Source organism: Phalacrocorax aristotelis, chromosome 7 (genome assembly GCF_949628215.1).
Source record: "Phalacrocorax aristotelis chromosome 7, bGulAri2.1, whole genome shotgun sequence".
NCBI lineage: Eukaryota > Metazoa > Chordata > Aves > Suliformes > Phalacrocoracidae > Phalacrocorax > Phalacrocorax aristotelis.
The window spans coordinates 6549386-6570420 of record NC_134282.1 but is presented as its reverse complement, the minus strand read 5'-3'; the positions used below and the strand labels follow the sequence as shown (position 1 = coordinate 6570420).

The window sequence follows — 21035 nt, the reverse complement described above, 5'->3', positions numbered from 1 at the left end:
GTTGGACAGACTTCTATATGCAGGTAAGCATCATGTTACAAGAGCTGCACCTTATCCCTCCACAGAAAGAATCTGCAAGAAGTGCTCATGTATACATTGTCCCTACCTATGACCAGCTCCACACACGTCTCAAGGAAATGTGTTTGGGTTCGAGCATATATTTGGAGAGAAATGCAAAGCCAGCAAATGTACACTGTGACTTTCTGTCAAAATACACCAAGTGACTAGATATGTTTAAACATCTCTTTTATAATACTTTCCAAGCCATTATACTTTAAAACTTTGCTGTTTCCTTCCATTAATATTTTATTTGGCAGTGCTGTAAGTGCACTTCTATGTGCATCCCTGAATGTGCTGCAGGAAAAGCATGCATGGAAGAAGAGAGCAAATCCATCATGGAGCACTGTAGTCTTGTAATGAATTTGCTTCATTCAAATTATTTGCTCACTGTAAGAGAGCTGTGCAGTCTTACACTTCATAGGTTGACTTGATGGGACCACCGAGTCAGCAAAAATAAGTGAGGAAAAACTCATTCTATCGCATAGCAGCCTAAGGACTGTATTTTGCCATACAGGTTAATTTAAAATTGTTACAGCTTTTTTAAAATGGATGGCAAAATATTCAGTAGATTTTTGTTTTCTTTCAAAATATTTAAGAAAGAGGAAGTAGGAAAACCACAGAAAGAATAAAGGGAAGAAGGCCCTGAGACAGGGATTGAGAAGTTTAAGTACAGATTTCCTTCAGGCACCCATTCTTAGATGTTCCTTTAAAGGAACAGGGTGTTCCTTTAAAAAACTAATCTGGTAGTCAAAATGTTTCTTAATCCCTTCTGATTTCCATGAACTGTAGCTAAAATCCACTGTGCTAGAATCTATTTCAGTCCATTTGTCAAAAAGCCTGTCTAGGGACCCTGATTTTTCCAAATCCGTATTTGGAATGGCAATTGCAGAATCACTATCCAGAAATTCCATGAGCTACCTGAAGCACAGGTACATAGGTTATATGTATGCAGGAGCTGTTTAGGACACATTCACTGAGCAGGTATGCAGACCTCCAAATATTGCCGCTGTGAGTACAGGAGTGTGATAGCATTTCCCTTTATCAATTGAAGCATTTTAAAGTGCCACTAAACATCCAGAAAACAGCACACTGATCGTTTAAATGCCATGATCAATGATTCAAATTAAAATTTAAAATTCAACACCAGAAGACATACACATCCTGCACTGATTTCAGGCTAGTTACAGTAAACATCCCTTTCAAATTCAAAGCCAATTGGTTTTTATAAACATCTATCCTTGGTTATTTTAAAAAATAAAAATAAAATGAAAATTCTGAATTACTTACAATCCAGATCCCATCATACGGCACTACCTTATAAAACTGTTTACATTCTTCCACCCACCAGCTAGTGCAGTCTGGGTTGGTGAAGTCTGGGAATACAGTTTCCCCTGGCCACACCTGCAATATTAAAAGGGAGATAATTAATTAAACTTTTAATGATATTAAAAAGAGTTCATAGAATCATAGAACAGTCCAGGTTGGAAAGGACCTTTAAATATCACCTGGTCCCGCCTTTCATGGGAAAAAGAACCCAGATGAGATCATCCAGTACCCTGTCCAAACGCATCTTGAAAACCTCCAGTGATGGGGACTCTACCATGTCCCTGGGGAGGGCGTTCCATTGATTCATTGTTCTCACTGTAAAAAATTTCTAGTGCAATTTGTACCCATTGCCCCTCGTGTTCTCCATGTGCTTCCTTATGGAGAGAGCACCTCTGTCCTCTTTGTAGCTGCCCTTTAAGTACTGGAATCCTGTGATGAAGCCCCCCCTGACTCTTCTCTAGGGAGAAAAGACCTAACTCCTTCAGTCTTTCCTAACAGAGCAGGATCTCCTGCTCTCTGATGATCTTTGTGGCCCTCCTTTGGATCCTCTCCAGTCTGTCTGTCTGTCTGCATCTTTTTTGAACTGTGGGGACTAGAACAGGACAGAGTACTCCAGGTGCAGCCTGACAATCAGAGTAGAGTGGGATGATCACATCTTTATCCCTGCTAGCAGTGCCCCTGTTGATGAAGCCCTGGATCCTATTTGCCATCATTGCTACAGTAGCAAACTGCTGACTCGTGTTCAGCCTGCTGTCCACCAGGTTCCCCATCGTTAGCTGTTGAGGGCAACACTAATCTAGTGCTCTGATGAAGACTGTTGAACGACAAGCTGCTAGAGTGACAATACCTTGCTTGCAGAATAGAAGGCAGAAAGAGTATGAGTTTCTTAACTCTGGATTTTTCAGTTGCTTTTCTTTTAAGTCATACAAAGAACAATACAAACCAGAACAATTTCTCAATAGAAGTTAAAACGATAAATTAAAAAGATAATGTGAGAGCTGGCTCTTCAGTCACAACAGAAAATAAATAAGAGCTGGCTGATGAGTTGTCCCTTGAGCCTTTAAGCTACCTTATTTTTCCTTTTTGTTTAACATAAAAAATTGAAAAAAAAAAATGAGGAAAGGTTAAGAAGTATCATATCCTAAATGAGACCTTACAAACTTAGTCCTCACTGACAGGTAATTTTACTAAAAGAAGCAATTTAGAAAATGAGAGTATAAAAGGAGCCCCCTAACCTAAATTAAACCATAAGAGTGACAACAGACCAAGTTGAAATTCATAAAAATGCAATTACCTCCCCAAGTAATGGTGTTACTCCATCTGATTCATTAACCCAGACTTTTTTTCTCTCTCCCCTGACATAGCTTCCATATGGACTACCATCAACTAGATTTTGTGTGCTAATAGCAGGATCCTAAAAAAATTAGAAAACAAAAAATAAGAAGAAACCAGGATACAGTCATAAATTATTATAGAATACTAAAATGTTAGGCAATAATTGTAATAATTATATAGAATAAGTAAAGAATAATATAAATAGTTATAATGATAGTACATTACAAGGAAAAAGAAATAGTTAAAGGGAAAAAGAAATAGTTAAATGCTTACCAATATGATAATATATTTCTGTCCATAGTCATGCATATAAGCTGCAAATTTAGGGAGATCTCGAAACTTCACTTTGTCATAGGTAAAATCTTTCTTTTCCTCCATGTAGTCAATATCAGTGATCTGAGCATCCTGAAAGAGAAGGGAGTTCAGCTTTAACATGAGAAGTGATATGTAAAGGTTTTGCGTATTAGTCCAACAAAATTCCTTCTGACAATTCCCCTTTCTCCTTTAGTGAATTTACTGCTGGGACTTTACTGCAGCCTGGCAGAAAGTATGCTGTCAGGACCACTTGCAAACAGTGTGCATCTCATCTCATATTTACAGCCCCAATTAATGATACTGATACACCTTTTGTGCCTAAAAAGACCTTCATTTAACATTAATAGAATTTAAATTACTGTATGTATTGGCATCCTTTCTAACAGCCCCTGGATGCGGCTATTTCATTGCAGCTGCCTGACTTGAAGAGCTATCCCCTTAAATCCAAACATTCCTTGCTCAACTCTTAGCTTAACATTAGGGTATTTTTATTGTATTTAAGCTATCAGGCTAATGTAATCTGAAATCTAATTTTAAAAGTCAGATACACTTTACCTTTGGCTGTCAATTAAGAATAATATATGGTTCCATAACTGTCCACAGGACAATTTAAAAAAAATTTCCTGGATTAGGTAACATGGGAAGATAAGTGGATATAATTGGAAAATATAACTGAAGAAGTATTATCATGAAGTGCTGAAGTATAACTTACTGTAATTAAGCCCTGCCATGTCCCACATTCGGATAATGGGTCTGCCATTAAAATGCATAAATACCTTTGACACCAGAAAATATTAGAAAATATTTATATTAGAAATTTACTAATTTAAACTGATGTGAAATGGACCAGTTGCAGAACACCATAGTCAGGACCTATGGGTCATTTCTGCTGCAGAGCTCTACCTTTACAGGGGTGCTGTCTTCCTCAAGCCCCATACTTACATAAGGGAGTCCAATTGCCCTGTTCCTCTCCACAACTCTCTTCACTTCATCCAGAGACCCATAATTCCAGCGGCTGAGCTGGAAACCTAGGCTCCAGTAGGAGGGCAGTGCCGGCAGTCCCACGAGCTGCAAGTTGAGAGCAAAAATCCCATGCACCATCAGTGGAACCTGCCTGTGTCACCTCAGCACCTGTTTCCCTAGATCCATATTCCTCAAATCTCTTTGAATAATACACACTAAGTTTGCATGTGTGAAATGAGTAGTCCATTCCCAAATGCAATATTTTTATATGTTCTTTTTGTTTTGTTTTATTTTGTTTTAAGAAATACAAATATTTTGGGATAATGACCATTCTTTAAGGTGTCACTGAAACGTAAGCAGATCTCAAGAAGTACAAAAGACATCAGTGATATCTTATGACTATAAAAGCATGACATACCCATAAGCACATTATCTACCCTAAAGTATTGCCACATGAACAGGAATTTGTCCTTATAACAAGAGTGAGCCTCAGCAAGGAAGCATAAGTTACTCCATATAGACCATCTCTAGCTCCAATGACTGCTGTGTAAATCAGTCAGGCCAGACAGACTGATGAATTTAGCAGCTACAAAATTCTTGGACCTTGAGCTGATGCATGGTCTGTGCTCCTGCATCTCCAGCAAAAGTAGTGCTTAAGTTTCAGATGCCTATATGGGCTGGCTAAAAACATCTACACTCCAGCTAGTGACTACTAATGACAGCAGTCACATTAGGGACATACTAACAGCTATTCTTAGTTAAATATATACTGAGTATACTTTGAGTTAATAGATAACAGAGTGAAGATATACTGTCATATAAAGCTGTGGAAAAGAAACCCAACACACACACACAAAAAAAAGCCCAGACAAACAAAAACCCTCAAAAAGCCCCAAGCACTTTTAAAAATCTGTTCAATACATAGTCTCTCTGGCTAAAGGTACCTTCAGGTACTCCTGGACTACTTGCTCTGGAGTGTTCCCCAAGAACACATAGAAGTCAAGGATCCCACCAATGGTTCTGTAGGTCACTGCTGGGGCAGGCTGCACCACAAACTCTGCCAGACAAAAGCGCACAAAACCAATTCTGAACACTAGCTAATTCTAAAACAGCTTTGTAATTTTATAATAAATGATTAGAAAATTTAAGAAAAAAAAAACAAACAAAAACCAAAACAAAAATACATAGGAAACCCAAAGCCATTAACTAAACTGGCAGTGAAGAGGAAATGTATTCAGATGACTCTCTTAAATGTCTATATTTCCATTACTTTACATCTTACAGAGGAGAGAATCAGAAGAAATCCAACGGCTCAACCTTTTATCTTTAAATTTTTAGTACAACTTTCCAGCCTCAAGAGATTTGAAGAGCTCTGTAAAGCATACATATATGCATGCTTATCTGAAGAGACTAAAGGGCAATTACTTTCAAGTATTTTACTCACTCCAAATTTAGGCTGCTATTCTAGCATCCTGCAGATCCGCACAGAGCTGCACAGGCTTTGGATAGGTTTCTTACCCTCGGTTTCCAGAGCAATCTTTATGTTAACTGTGCGCTACTTACTGCTTACATCGTATACGCCAAACAGTACAGTTTTGATCCCAATCCCACAAATCATTTAAAAAGATATTTAATTGCAATACGCAGAGATACAGAGAAAGCTTTCTTACCCATGGCATTGCTATTCATTAGGAAAACACCAAAGGAGGCTCCAGTGCTGTCTTCCAAACACAGGAAGAAAGTTTGAACTCCATATAAGTTATGCATTGCCTTAAAGGATAAAAGAGAAAAACTGATTAAAATCGAATAACATGACCTGTTCTGGGATATTTCAACATGTACCCCGGGTAGAATCTGAAACTTCTCAAAATATTGCAAACAACAACAATAAAAATCCTGACACCATTCTACTGTTCTGTTTTATCTTTCCTGGCATTCTTCTCCTTTATGAGAACATTTTCCATTAAAACAAAAGTTTCCCCAAATATATAGGTAACATAAGCAAGCAGATGTGATGGAACTTCAGGCCAGCCTGTATATATTGCAGTACTATTGCAGCACAGGTCACATCAAGTGAACAGTAGAACTGGAAGGGTGTTTTCATCACCTTTCACCAGAGATTAGTTTTTACATGTAATCTATATTTATATTCATCCTGCAAGGCAACCATTTTTGTGTCTAATCTGATCTATGGAAATAGGAGAGTGCCTTGCTTTTTTTTTTTCTTTTCTAATGTTTTTTTCCCACTATTATTAGCAACAAACACCTTGGAAGTGATAACAATCATTGTAATAGTTATGCTTATTCCGCTGCAAAAGAAAACTCAGAACAAATTAATGAGAAGTAGAACTTGAGCAATTTGAAATAAGCCTAACTTATTGACTGTTGACTTAATGAGTCAACACTCATTACAGCCGTTCAGGTAAGAACTATCTTCAGCCAGAAAAGACAGTGAGAAGGTCTTTCAAGGTTAGCGGTATGAATTCCAAAATATTAATTAATTACATGCAGTGGTCTCTCCACCTGGTTTCTGTTAGTATAGCTCCTATTTCAGCAAAACACTGCCGTGCTCTCTCAAAGTAAAGCATGTGGGTTGTTGTTTTATAAAAATGAGGTAATAACAAGAAAAAGTCCCATAATTACCAAAAATGGGTGCCCCAGAAATCATTTTGCAAAGAGACAGCCGTACAGACTATAGAAACAAACAACTGCTGACAGACGTATTTTATCTTGTAAAGAGACAGCTGTTAAAGAGACCTTTTCCTTCATTTGCCGAGCTACAAGGATGTTAACTGAAGAAGCATGTGTCATCTGTACTGAATGCTGCACACAGCAATGCATTAGCACATATTATTATTTATTTACCAGTAGAATCTGAATACTCTCATATATTATTTTTTATCAACTGGTTTTCAACTGCATGTCAACACAAAAATCAAAATATTTATAAAAACCTATTCCTCAGGAAACTTTCATCAGTACCATCTAGCTTTTAGTAATAACAGGCAGTGCCTGAAAAATCTTTGATGAAAAACTCAATGGATATTATTAATGTGTCTACTGCATAACAGGCTTGGATTCCAGATGTCATCTGCAAATAATGAAACATAGTAAAACCAGTCCTTACTCCAGAGGGGCCAATATCTCTGCTGAACATGGGCCAGGTTTTCCAGTTAACATCGTGCCGGTACTGCTTATGCACGTGCTCTCCCACACCATATATGTTGCTGCTAGGTAGTTTGATTGATAGCTGTAAAAACTGGTCAGCATACTGCAGAGGTCCTATGGTGGTATCAAACCTGATAAAAAAGTTAAAAAATAAAAAAGTACTTTACTTTTTTATCGTTGCAGTATCTGCAGTATCGTTGCAGAATCGTTGCAGAATCGTTGCAGTAACTGTTTCTACTCCTGTTCGTTAGAGCTAGATGGCAGGTTCAGGTCTCCATCCAGTGACCTGAAGGAGAGGGAGGTGGGACAGTGCAGGGCCGGAGCAGAGCGGCACTTGCACAGATGAGGAGATGAGAGTGCCTATTGATCCTATTGAAACCTCTCATACAAGTGGCCCATCTATTTTCAGGGGTACTGCAAGGCAATGGACTCATTGGTTCACCCTCCTTCCTTTATCTCTGCTGAGCCATTGCAGCTGTATCGGTGAACCACACTCCAGACTCCCCTGACCAGCAAAGCTTCAGGTCGTGACCCCACCTGTGGTCTCCGATGGTGCTGTCGCAGGCATCCTCACTCCTGACATAAGGAAGGGACCGCCTGTAGGGATCTTTTTCTACTGCCAGGTGCCCCATAACACGGCCAAAATGTGGCCATTTTCTGTCATGTAACATCAATGCCAGGATTTTGGTCATGTTTATCTTAGAGTTAAACCAGGCTTAAATAGAGAGCAATTGGAATGAAGCTGGTCCTCAGATTTGGAGGTTTTCCTCAGCTTCATTAAATCAAGGGCTTACAGGGATCTGCAGAAACACAGTCTTTCCCAAAAAGCAGAGAAAATGACTGACTGTGAGACGACAAACTACCTCAACATGTATTAACATCATACACAATCCCAAAGGAATATGCTTTTATCTACTCACTTTATGTAGTTTTAATTAGAAAGTCTTTTTACAATTGTATTTTCATGTGATATTTGTGACACTTAACACTCACGATGTTCATACAGAGGAGAGCAACACAACTTTCTCTTGACTTATGCAAACACGGCCACATTAATTTTAAGGGGCTTTACAGATGTATTAGTGCACTATAACTACATTTATCACGATGAGTATGTCATTATCAGTAAATGTTTTTACGCATAAAGGGGTCCTTAAACTATTAAATAAATGCACAGTGCATTGGTGATTACAAAGACTGCACAAACAGGAGACAAAACCAGGGGAGTTGGGGCTTGCTACAAGTTTAATGTCCTCATATTCCCGTTTCTTTTTTTTTTTTTTAATTAAAGATACTAACTCTTGAAAGCGCCTTTGTAAGTCAAATCCTCAACTGACATGTTCCTGTCCAGTTTTAAGGATTCTAAGGACTATCTTGCCCATCTGCTCACAAACTCCATTGCAACTAGCTTGGTTTGGAGGGGAAAGTCCATATTTCCAATGAAACTATGGCAATCTTTCAGGCTGCCTGCAAACGATGCTGGCGATAGGCCAGTCAGAACTGTCTCTCATTTGGGGGCTCCAGTATACGACTGATGATGGAAGGCCGTACGCTTTATGACTGTCTGGATAATTAGGACTTTTGTTATGAACTGCAAGATGAACCGCACTTCCGATGTGGCCTCCCTTATGTCTGGTTGTTGAAGAGCTGGGGGGAAGCACTCATCCTGTGTAAACAAACATATCAAGGATTTCTCTCAGAGGGGCTGCCCTTACCCCAGCTGACAACAGCTTTCTTTGAGATGCTCACGCTCAGAGTCAAGCACCACTGTAATGTTTTTCTTTACAGACAGAAAATGCAGCCACTGTTATCAAATTCAGCAACAGCCCAAGGAAAATACAGACAATCTTCCAGAGCACTCTTCCAACATGCTTCTATTGGGCTAGATGCCTTGTTCCCCCTCCACAGACCTGTTCAATCAGTCATGCACTGCTGAATACCAAGTCCATCTTTTGTGCTCTCTATAATGGCAAATCAATCATTATAGAGGATTCTAAGCAAGAAAACAATACGAATAAGAGCACAAAAGTAATCGCTAATTAATTAAACTGGAAGCATTGATAATCCAGCTGGCCTAGCACTCTGACAGGTAATCATTCTTGGACTGATTTAATAAGCATGTTCATCCTGACACTTCCCCCTTCTAATGGGTCTTAAAGCCACGCCGTTAGGGTTGTAGGCTTGCTTTATTCCTTTATTTATAGCACCTAAATGGGATGAAAGCATTCCATCTACAACGCCGTCAAATATTTCACTTACAGCAATCCACGACCAGCTGATCAGTGGCTTGTACCGGCTATTCTTGGATATCACAGGTGTAAAGGGCAACCTGGTTTTGGTGATTCAGGCCTTCAGCATGATTGCAACAAAGATGATAAACAACACAAGGAAGAGTGCTCCCATGCAATTTGAAGCACTGGCAAGGAGTCCTTCAGATAATAAAAATTCCCCAAACTGATGGAACAAAGCAGCTGCAAAGATTTCCCTAGTATTGGAGGAAAGGGAACAGAGAGCCAGACCAAAACGCTTTTAGACAGAGCTCTCTGTATCACAGAATGTGAGGGCACCTCACACACGGCCTCTTGGACATACATTGCCTGTGTGGTAACACAGGCTGTCAGAGAAAACCACGGACATCCGTGTTATCCAGAAAAAGCACCACCGTTACTTACAGCACTCTGCCGTTGCTCACTCTGGTCACCACGATGCCAAAGGGGTTCTGCTTCACGTCCACTTTGTAGTTTAAATCGGAGGCTGCGGATCCAGTGAAAGATTGCACGTGCTCGTGGGGGACTTCAAATCTTTGTGTTTTAGGATCAGTGATCTGCACATATTTAAACAAGAGAAGCGTTGGACTTTTAAAAACAAATGTCTAATTCAAACACATTCCAGCATTAACATAGAGTTCTGGCTTAGGATATTCCCAGCCCTATCTCAGTCTCCCTTTCTGCCTTCATTGTTATTAATTTCTAACTTTCAACATTCATTTTCAGCTACTGAAAATTTGAGAGATATGGATTTGATGGATAGACTGTTGAGTGGATGAGGAATTGGTTGGATGGTCACATCCAGAGGGTAGCGGTCCACGTCTGAATGTCCAGATTGAGATTGGTGAAAAGTGGTGTCTCCAAGGCATTTGTACTGGGGCCAGCACTGTTTAATATCTTCATCAATAACTTAGTGGGATCAAGTGCACCCTCAGCAAGTTTCCTGATGACACCAAGCTGAGTGGTACAGTTGACACATCTGAGGGTTGGATGCCATCCAGAGGGACCTGCACAAGCTTGAGAAGTGGGCCCATGTGGGCCTCATGAGGCTCAACAGGGCCAAGTCCAGGGTCCTGCACATGGGTCACGACAACCCCCGGTATCAGCACAGGCTGTGGGATGAAGGGATTGAAAGCATCCTGCAGAGAAGGACATGGGGGTACTGGTGGATGAAATGCTGGACATGAACTGGTGATGTGCTCTCACAGCCCAGACGGCCAGCCATTTCCTGGGCTGCGTCAGAAGAAGCGTGGCCAGCAGGTCGAAGGAGAGGATTCTGCCCCTCTGCTCTGCTCCTGTGAGAACCCCCTTGCAGTGCTGTGTCCAGCTCTGGAGCCCTCAGCACAGGAAAGACAGGGACCTGTTGGAGCAGGTCCAGAGGAGGCCACAAAAATGATCCTAGGGATGGAACACATCCCCTGTGAGTAAAGGCTGAGAGAGTTGGGGTTGTTCAGCCTGCAGAAGAGAAGGCACCGGGGACACCTTATTACAGCCTTCAGTGCTTAAAGGGGGCTTATAAGAAAGAAGGGGACAAACTTTTTTAGCAAGGCCTGTTGCAATAGGACAAGGGGTAATGGTTTTAAACTAGAAGAGGGTAGATTTAGACTAGGTGTAAGGAAGAAAATTTTCACAATGAGGGTGGTGAAACATTGCAACAGGTTGCCCAGAGAGGTAGTTGATGCCCCATCCCTGAACACTTTCAAGGTCAGGTTGGATGGGGCTCTGAGCAACCTGATCTAATCGGACATGTCCCTGCTCTTTGTAGAGGTGTTGGACTAGGTGGCCTCTAAAGGTCCCTTCCAACCCAACCTATTCTATGATTGTGTGAGTCACTTGCCTCATAATACTTGACCCTGTATTTCCCTGGCTCAGCAGGAACCCATCGCAAGAGGAAAGTCTCCCACAGAAGAAGCCCTGCTCAACCCATGAACACCCAACATTCATGGCACGGACCGTTGAATTTTCCACAGAAAACAGAAATCACTGGAAGAGCTAATGTTGTCTGTCAAAATGATTGAGAGACATATCCAGGCCATAAATAAGAAATAAGTAAATACATTTATTCCCAAAATTTTCCTATGATGAGGAAAAAGGTAGATAATATAAAAGCTGAGCTTTTCAAAGGTCTCAGTAATTTTTCATGCAGAAATCCCACTGTGCTAAACCCTCATTAACCTGATGCATTGCAACAGCAGAGAGGACAAAGAAAGGAGGAGCCGAGCACTTCAGTGGGAGTCATGAGATTGTATTAGAGGGATTAATCCAGCCCTCCTGACCTCACTGCACAGTAATAGCCAGCCTAAAATCTTGCACAGGACATGAACCTTAAAACAGCATAGAAAAAAAGATTAACCTTGAACCGGAAGCGATTTGGTGTCTGATACTCTCCTGTGAGGAGGACAGTGTTGATATCATTTCCAAAGAGGGAAGGTGATGGCAGCCTTGTTAATGTAGTCTCGAATCCTTGGGAAAAAGATGTTGCAATGTGATTGTGTTGAACTGGACATCAGCACATGCATAAATTGGAGAGGTCAGCCTGCAGCTTACCTGCCTGAGTTGATCTTGTTGAACCATCCACTTTATACCCATGATTTGAAGGGAAAAAACACCAGGGCACACTGGTACTGCTCTCAGGACTCCAGCAGCAGCCACGCAAGGTGCAGGTTATCTGATTCAAGGACATGAGGGGCACAAATGAGTTGATTTTACGTAAACAAATCCTCTGTACTAAAACAGTTAAAATGCACATGGAACATATTTTACCCCAAACACCAGAAACCTTAATAATATACGCAACCAGATCAATTCCTCCTCTGAATCTCTATTGAGTGAATCCAGTGGCACAGAATACACTAAATAGAAATGATTTTTTTCTGGATTCAGATTGGAAACTTGCTTATTAGACATTCATTCTTTCTTAAAACTACAAGATCCACAGGCAAAAAGAAAGTTTGAAAAGAATTACTGAAACATTTGAGCTGTGACAGCTGCAGTATAGTCTGAGCAAAAGTCGCACACTGGAAAGGGGGTAAAAGTTATAGTTAGCTTAACATCTGGTAAACATCTGGTTAAACATCTACATACTCATAATTGATCATCATATGTAGTATCTACATTTTAATATAATTTTCCAGGACCAGAAATGTTCAGATTGCTTCTGCAGAACCATCAATCAACCATAAATCAGCCATAAATCAAGCTGTTCGTTCTTTCTTTTTTTTTTATTTTTAAATCCCCAAGCAAATAAGCCATTGTTTAAAGTATGTATTTCAGTGTAGTGGCACCAACCTTTACACTATATTTCAGTAGTCTTACAAGCTTTGCTGTTAGGAATTAACTTATTCACATGCTGTTTGCATGAGTTATGTTTGAAGATAAGATTTGGGTAATACATCACTAAGCTTCCACACGTTTTCTCACATTAAAACCCCAACTCATTACTTAGGGCAAAGGCCAGTATTAACACAAGCTTCACTGAGGACAAAGGGCAGTGTGCATAAGTGATCTCAGGTATCCAAATCCAGTATGCAGATCTTCAAGACCTTTCCCTCCACCTGCCCGCTAACAAAAGCTGTTTCTGCCTTCATCTGATTGTGCTCAAGTGTTTTTGGTGTTTGTGCCATGTTTATTTAAAATATTCTGCAGCTTGAAACAGGTGGAGATGGTCCAAAATCTCTACTGCTGTTGTCCTTGGTGGCACTTGGTTTTGGGTTATAGAGCCCAACCTGGTCCGTGAAGGTCAAATTCTTCTCTCAGCCTCTGAACAGAGCAAAGATAAGACAGCTCCAGCCCAGAAATCACACAAGTGCTGAAGGAAAGCACAGAGGGGGCTCACAGAGTCACTGGCTTGGGAAGTCTTAGTGGGTTTATTCAGTAGTGATTGCACATAGCACAGAAATCTCTGCAAAACCACCCCAGATAAAACCCAGATTCACCAAACAGAGAAATGTTTATCCCTCTGTCACAGGCTCATCTTATCAGAAAACATGTCTGCTGTCATTTTCATTAGGTTCCAAGCAAAAAAACCACAACTGGGGGAGAGATATAGTGACTCATTTTCCCCCACATCGACCCACAGATTAATGCACTTTTTAAGGCTGTGAAAAACCCATGCTCATGTTCCACCTTCCCAGCTCCCACCACAAGATTTCCTTATTTCCCATTTTATAAACTATTTCAGAGTAAATGAGAAGAAGCACTAATCCCTTCCAAGACTCCAGAGATCACAGCTTTGCTCCCTTACTTCATTTACTTCATACGTAGGGTAATATCCTAAATACACAAGAACAGAGTTTCTCCCTTCATCCTTTTATCCCTTCCTAGACCAGCGACTCTCTCATGCAATGCACAATAGCTTGAACAACAGATTTTCCTAAAGCCTGGTAGTTCAAGCATCTGCATTCCCAACTTCATAAACATGCTCTTCTTTTTCCCCAGTTACTTCTCATGAATACTTGTTGACTATTTGCAGCAGTTTCTTTACAGTCCAGTGATGTTCTTCTAGCTAGATGTTATTCTAGTGGATTTGTAAGCTATAGCTCTGTTTTTGTGGCACACTGAGCTTGCTGCATAAGGAAGTAAATACCTAAGTGCAAGATCAGTTATGCCTGACACAGGGAAAGGAGCAGAGTTCATCCAAAGACACTGGAGAGGATGTTATAAAAGCTATCATTTAGTGTAAATAAAGATGTGAGCTGATCACAGCCTCTGAGCTATAAAACCAGCATAATAGACACCAATACACAATAAAGCCAAAAGGAAAGTCAAAGCTTAATTAGAAATAATCCTGGATACAAGGAAACAGTTTACACCAACGTACAGTATGAAATGACTTCTGAACATTGAACTGAGCAGCAAAGATCAAAAGAATAGCTTGCCTATGAGCTGAACTAAAATGTTTCCATTATGTGCACCCAAACAAACCTCTGCCAGCAGGATATTTGGGGAAAAAAATACACAAGCCAAACCAAAAACAATACACCCTTCCCCCAAGCTTTCAGAGGTATCAGTCCAATACGGACTACATTAGCTCTGCTCGTGGTGGTTCATTTTTGGCTGGTCGCTCTTCTTGTCTAGTCAAACTTCCTGGCAATTTTCCACAGCAGTGAATAGTTAATAAATATCTACTTTCTTTCAGCATGTCTGTCTTCTTCAACCCCGTGACTGGTTAATAAATACCTATTTGCTTTCCATACTATCCTATGCAATCCTACTCATTTTCTGGCTTCATCTGGGACATCTTCAGTGAATATAGAAACCAAGACAGACACTAACCTGCTATATGAGCTTAGGCAAATCATTATTTTCCCAGCTGCTGTTCATTCTGAAAACCACTAATGGAAACCACTGCAGAAGAGTTATGTTATTCTAAGCAGGTACCTGTAGCTTTACAGCTCTGCTGGTTGCTGTGTTAGAATAGCCTAAAGAAGGACAATCAAAATGCTTCCAGGAGAAAATTCATACAGGAATGAATGGAAACACTGGGGTGGGACTATGGCTTCTGTCAGGCATGCACCTAACAGCTTTTATCAGGGCACAGGTTAAAGGTGATATTTATCTTTAATCCAGTGAAATCTGCTCCCTGGTCTTCACTAAGAAAAGAACAGATTCAGGAATAATTTATTTTACCTCTATTTCCAGAGCAGGTACCCCAATGTTCAAATCTTCATCTGGCCCTACTTTTCTGCTGGTATCTATAATTTGATTATTTTTAATTTTTTCTAATTAGTGATGGTAAAAAGGAAAGGCAGACTTACAAGAAGGTTTACAGTTGCAGCCAGGGCAAAATTATTTTCCTCACTGTATGATGAGTGCAGCACTTAATGTGGGGTGACTGGTTCAAAGGTAGTAATTAAAGATTAAAGTGATCTGCATGACTGCTCCTACTGTGGTGTGCTTGCTCCTGGGAGATGCAGGAACCAAAAGAGCAGAGGAACAGGCTGTGATTTGAGCCTTTACTAACCCGTTCACCTGCAGGACTTTATTGAACAATATATCATAACAAAACCCGTGGCATGACAGAAGCTTTAACAACTGTCATTTCTGGAATTGGACTGGGAATTTCCTCAGAGATTGAGGGAGCTGGTTAATCATTTTTTATACTCTGTGAATGACATAAACATCACACATAATATATTCACTATTTTTTCCTCATAAGCTTCCCCCCGAAACCAAAGAAAGATGCCAGGCATCCACCAGCTTCCATCAGAAAATGAGAACATCCACCATAAAGATGAAAAATAATAATGATAATAAAAATAACAATAACAGCCTTTCAAGACCAACTACTACAAAAATGTTCTGAATGTGACAGCACTGAAAAATTAAGATGATACTTTTCACTAGGAATCTTAACTCATAGGTTCTTAGGCCAAAATGTAATTTCTAAACTCTGCGCTCTCCCAGATAAGAAACACCACAACCAAGAAAGGAAGACACTGAGATTAAAATTGGTTCTGAAAGGAAACTGTGACCACGTCTTTTATATTATAAAATTATTGTCCATCTGGGTAAATTGCATCCTCACCTGATCTTCCTGAACTGTTATAAATGGTAGTACTTGACCATCAGACAAAAACAAACTGTACAGGCAAAGCTGTTAAAAGTAAAGAGTGACCCTCTTTGGCTGCTTGATGTCCGACTAATTTTGTTTCCGCCTACCCCAAAACCAAACTACTGGGGAGTACTTTGGCATTGGTTTTCAGACTTTGACAGCAAACTGTTACAGTGGCTAGAAAAACCTTCTGTCAATGGGCTGAAATGGGTTATACAGGAGTTACACTACCCTGCAAAGCGTTCAGACAATCACAGATTAAAAAAGGTTGAGAAGACAACTGATACAGCAGAGAGAAGTTAAATTTTTGTACTGAAGCATGAGGCTTTATGGGATAAAGCTTATTTTCTGATTTTTTTTCTAGAATGGTTTCAGACCTTTGTTGCTACTTGATCCGGGATGCAGTCAATTCTCTCTGCTATTAATATGTTCGGACATTGTGGCACAAATTCTGTAAGGGAATTAAAATAATGGGTTATTACCAGGATATCCAAAATATATACTCTAACCGTTAATATAGATTCAAATGAGTGCAAATTATTGATAGTGCGATTTATCTTACCTTTGAAAAATTGCACAAAACTATTTTACATAAAGGGATTTTTAAGTTTTTGAACCTATCGGGGACATTGATAATTATTTCTTAAGGTATATATTAATCCAAGTAAAGTCCTGTAGTTCAATGTGCATTGCTTCTTGTGAAAATATATGCTAAATTAAAATGGGAAGGACATTTCTTTTTCTTAAATGGTACTGTGCTCTGCCATTCTCACAGGTGCTCCTTCCTCTGAAATACTGTTCTTCGATAGGAGCTTGAATTACAGCATCAAGTAAAAGCACCTTAAAGCTCCATAAAGTTTCTCCATTAGGTTTCAGGTTTGTCAGATTGAATTTAAGGTGACCTTTTGGCAGTTTTAGCTGACAAAAGGGTACAGAATTGTTGTTTTCTTTTTTACTTGACATATTTTTGAACAATGTATATATTTGGAATAAGAACTACGAAGCGTAAAATCTTGTCTCAGGCTGAGATGCACACAAATACATGGACTCGCCTCATTGCATTATCTGCAATACAGGCACTTGCACTTTTTTGCCCAGGGAGATTTGTACTCATATTGTGACTGAAACAGGCAGAAAATATGCAGATATTAGAGTATATGGGCAGTTTTACTAAAACATTAAATTGTTTGTTTTGTACTAGCAATTATTTTATTTTTACTGCCATATTCCTCTCCAAGGTTTTTGCTTCAATCCCTATGTGCAAATAGAATTACTCACACAAAATGGAACTGTATGTGACGGAGGGTGCTCTATATCACCTCCCTGTAAAACACGTGGTTTCATTGGTAGGAAACACTATAGGTTTTTATGGCTATAATGTATGTTTCACACAATTTGGCTGCTCCCACATAGTCTCCCTGACCCCTTGGGTTTTTTCAGTGTTGTCTTTTTTATATTCAAAAATTCTGAAATTATACCAGTTCTATGTATATAAAACAAGTCCAGTGTTGGGTGGGTGGAAAGGATAGAAGTTCTTTTCAGTACAATAAATTCTGAGTCATGCTATTTATTATGTTCATGACTAGTAACTTTACTGATGTTATCTCTAGGAAGGATTGACCATGGTTCATCTTTTGGTCATGACAAGAACATAACAGTGACACTAAGACTCAGTAATTTACAGTACCTTTTGTTTTTTTTAATCACTTGAATGTCCATTTTCCTGAGAAGTCTGGATCAAACAGTGACAGAAATGAGGCCAACAGTTAGTACCTGAAGCTCTGGGGCACTACTACAGTCTCAGCAAGCAGAGGAGAGCAGTTGTCACTCAGCGTTTTTGCTCTGGTCCTACAGCAGCAATGGGAAGCGCTCACCTCTAGTTTTGACTCCGGATTGTCCTGATGCTAAAAGCCCAATGAGGACACAGGCTATGATCGCCACCAGGCAGAAGAGGACAATCAGCGTGATTTCCAGCTCACTGAACTTCCTCTTGCTCATCTACACCCAGAGAAACACCATCGGTATAAGGAAAACAGAGGGAACAGCTCGGAAAACTCCATACATTACACTATTAATTTAATAAATTAGAAAAATCTATAAGCTATTCAGGTTTTGAACCATATCCCCTAATCCCAGGGTTTAAATAACACACTCCTTGAGGACTAAGTGCAAAAAATCTCTTATTAAGGCTAATTCACACAGCGCAGATTACTGCGTTATTACACCAGTGGGCAATCACCGAGAAAAGTATTTTGTTCCCCGCAAACCACTTTACGCACAAAGAACAATTTTCTCCTGAGATTAACTATGGAGTTTCTTACTTGTTACTGAAATTACTGAAACAGAAAACAAACAAAACCCCATTCCTTTTTTTCCTTCTTCTTTTTTTTTTTTTTTCCAAGTTTTCTTTCCTTCTTTAGAACAAACACAAACTATACCCTGGTTTATAAAGCCGGAGTTTAACTGCTTAAACATACTCAACAAAGCCTCTAATGAGCTCTGATTGCATCTTGCGACACATGGGAAAGGCAAAACATAGGCAATGGGGTAAGTTACTTATTTGCAAAGTGGGAGAATATGTCATGCATATCATCCCATGGGATTTCACAGGGGCTGCAGTTCAGTGAGAGCAGAAGGGACTGCCACACAAGGCACACTGGTTGCTGCTGAAATCACAGCTGAAAGGAGGGAGAGGATGTGGGTGGAGTCAGTGCCTTAAAATGCTGTGTTTTAAACACTTGTGGTCTTCCCAGTGTTGCTTGCTTGTAAGGCACAGCGGAGGAAGGCGTGCTGGGCCAAGAGGGCTGTGCTGGCTGCAGGGCCAGCTGCTCAGCCCTGCGCAAAGAACGGCACCGCGCCACTGATGTTGAACGGCGCACCAGCAATAAAACGAATCGAAACTGAGCTCCAGCATCCAGATCAATAGACTCTGGCAGCAGCTACTGCTTTGTGTATTTGGTTAAGAACAGTTAACCTTATAAAACAGCCTTAAAAATGCAGAGAAATTGGTTCTTTTTAACCAAAGCAAGAAAGTGCGGGAATACATGTGCTGTGCACTGGCATATCAAAACACATTCACATGTTTTAATGATGACCCAAAAGAATGAAAAATACTTTAGAACAAGCTTTTGTTTGTGCGAAATAACAGTTTAAGTTTACTGTGTATTTTTGATTCCCATTTCTTCCAAGTATAACCTATCACCCCACCCTCACCCCAAATCATGGAAATCCCACAGCCCCAGGGATGAATGAAGCAGAAAAGCAATACTGGCCCATCAACAGTCCCCAGAAGAATAAAGCTAGTACTTAGATAACTAGGTGCTTTGTGGTACGGTGATGAATAAAGAAGCTTTTATAAATAGCATAGTGCTGTTCGTACTTTCTCTATTAATATTTTAAATATTATTATGATTATTGTTACTCCCCAGGGAATATTGTATTTAAAGTCTGCAACTAACTTGTATATTGAAAACCATTCATCTTACGGCCTCTTCTTTACAATGAGGAGATCATATTCCAGCAGTTCCTCTCCTGAGTTCCCTTTCACATGCCCTGAATACATGCTGACTTGGAGTCCTAAAACGTAACGTTCAATTTTCTGAAAACGTGAATTTTATGTAAGTTCTTGTTATCCAGCCAACCCCCCTTCTCCCACACTATAATGTTGCATTTCAGTTTTCTCCTTCCCATTGTCTCCCTAAAACCTGAGACTTCTGAAATAAGGCTTTATAATTTATATATGTATATAAATGTGATGTATATAAAGTGCGCTTTTGTGATGTGTACTCAGGAGAAGGGTAAAGTTCTCCAGAAGCTTGGATGCAATAAAATGAAGGACATACCTTAAAGCCCCTCTTCTTCCTTCATCTGCTGCTCTTGATTGTAACTTTCATCACCCAAACCGATGCTTTATCCTTTGCTGTTATCAGTTATTGCATTGCTTGTTGAGCAGCCTACCAATGGCAGGTACATACATAATTACAGGCAGATTGCAGAAACTCTTTGGACTAAACACAGTTACTGTGATTACAGCAGCCAAAGAATGCCTGGTTAATTAATAACATTTTGGTTCATTAAGATGCATGGGGTCCTGCAAGTAAGAGAAAAGTGGCAATAAAATGCCAATAAGCTCATCCATGTTGCACGACTAAATAGTTTTTATTCTCTACTTTTTCCATATCTTTGTTACTAGAAACTCCATAGAACCTTCACATTCTTTGTCCACCATTTCTGCTTTAAGCACCACAAAAAGTCATTAAATGTACCCAGAGGAGGAAAAGAGCCGTTAAAATAGTTGCAGGCGAGAACTGAATTTATGACCATTAAAACTTTTTTAGGAATGAACTATAAATATTAATTTTAGTATTAATATAAACAGATTTCATGGGATACTAACAATAAATGTCAAAAGCAGAAGAGAAAGATGAAAGACTAACATAGAAAAGAATTTATAGGGAAGAGGCTTCAATCACAATCTTAATATGAAACCCTCATATGTAACTGGGTTTTGTCTATTTCTCACAACAGATAGAATCTTAACATTAGATCTTTATTTTCCAAAGGAGTGCTTTTAATTCATACTATTACAGTATTTAAAAGTTATTTTTCAGTAACACAGAAATGGCTGAGAAGTGCCACTTGTATTTTTTTAACTGTTCCCAAATTTATTCAATTTCCTGAATATTTCACCTCCCACTGTGAAGTGCAGGAATAAAACAGATCCTCTCTGAGCACAAAGGGAATGGTCCTCTTTTCCTTTGTCAGCACTTAAAAGAAACAAAATCAATCATACATAAAGAGCACGGGGGCTCTCCTGTAACCATCCATCTTTACACGAATCAGTGCCACCACTTTCAATGACTCTGTTTTTGAAACGCAGCCTGGTATTTGGCTATCTCACCCTCTCCGTCTCATTGTAACGTCATGCATGTCCGCATGTGTGCAAGTAAGCTCTGGAAATGGAATTCTAACATCCCTCTCAATATTGCTAATATGCTGCTTTATGAGTGCATACAAAGAAATAATGGTTTCACGTGGATTATGAAGAT

At 39.7% G+C, this 21035-nt stretch overlaps 1 protein-coding gene across 1 annotated transcript in view; it reads right to left on the bottom strand.

Annotated features, from left to right (window-relative positions):
• SI (sucrase-isomaltase) overlaps nt 1-19998 on the bottom strand; it is a 55528-nt gene extending 35530 nt beyond the window's left edge. Inside the window, exons 1-13 of the mRNA XM_075098559.1 lie at nt 19830-19998; nt 17862-17985; nt 16365-16438; nt 11982-12102; nt 11788-11897; nt 9840-9991; nt 7127-7298; nt 5670-5769; nt 4944-5056; nt 3979-4104; nt 2995-3126; nt 2681-2800; nt 1348-1461 (exon numbers count right to left, since the gene is read on the bottom strand). Of these exons, the coding sequence (XP_074954660.1) occupies nt 1348-1461; nt 2681-2800; nt 2995-3126; nt 3979-4104; nt 4944-5056; nt 5670-5769; nt 7127-7298; nt 9840-9991; nt 11788-11897; nt 11982-12102; nt 16365-16438; nt 17862-17985 (1458 nt within the window). The 5' untranslated portion in view covers nt 19830-19998. The remainder of the gene's footprint in view (nt 1-1347; nt 1462-2680; nt 2801-2994; nt 3127-3978; nt 4105-4943; nt 5057-5669; nt 5770-7126; nt 7299-9839; nt 9992-11787; nt 11898-11981; nt 12103-16364; nt 16439-17861; nt 17986-19829) is intronic.
• Nucleotides 19999-21035: the final 1037 nt, after the last annotated feature.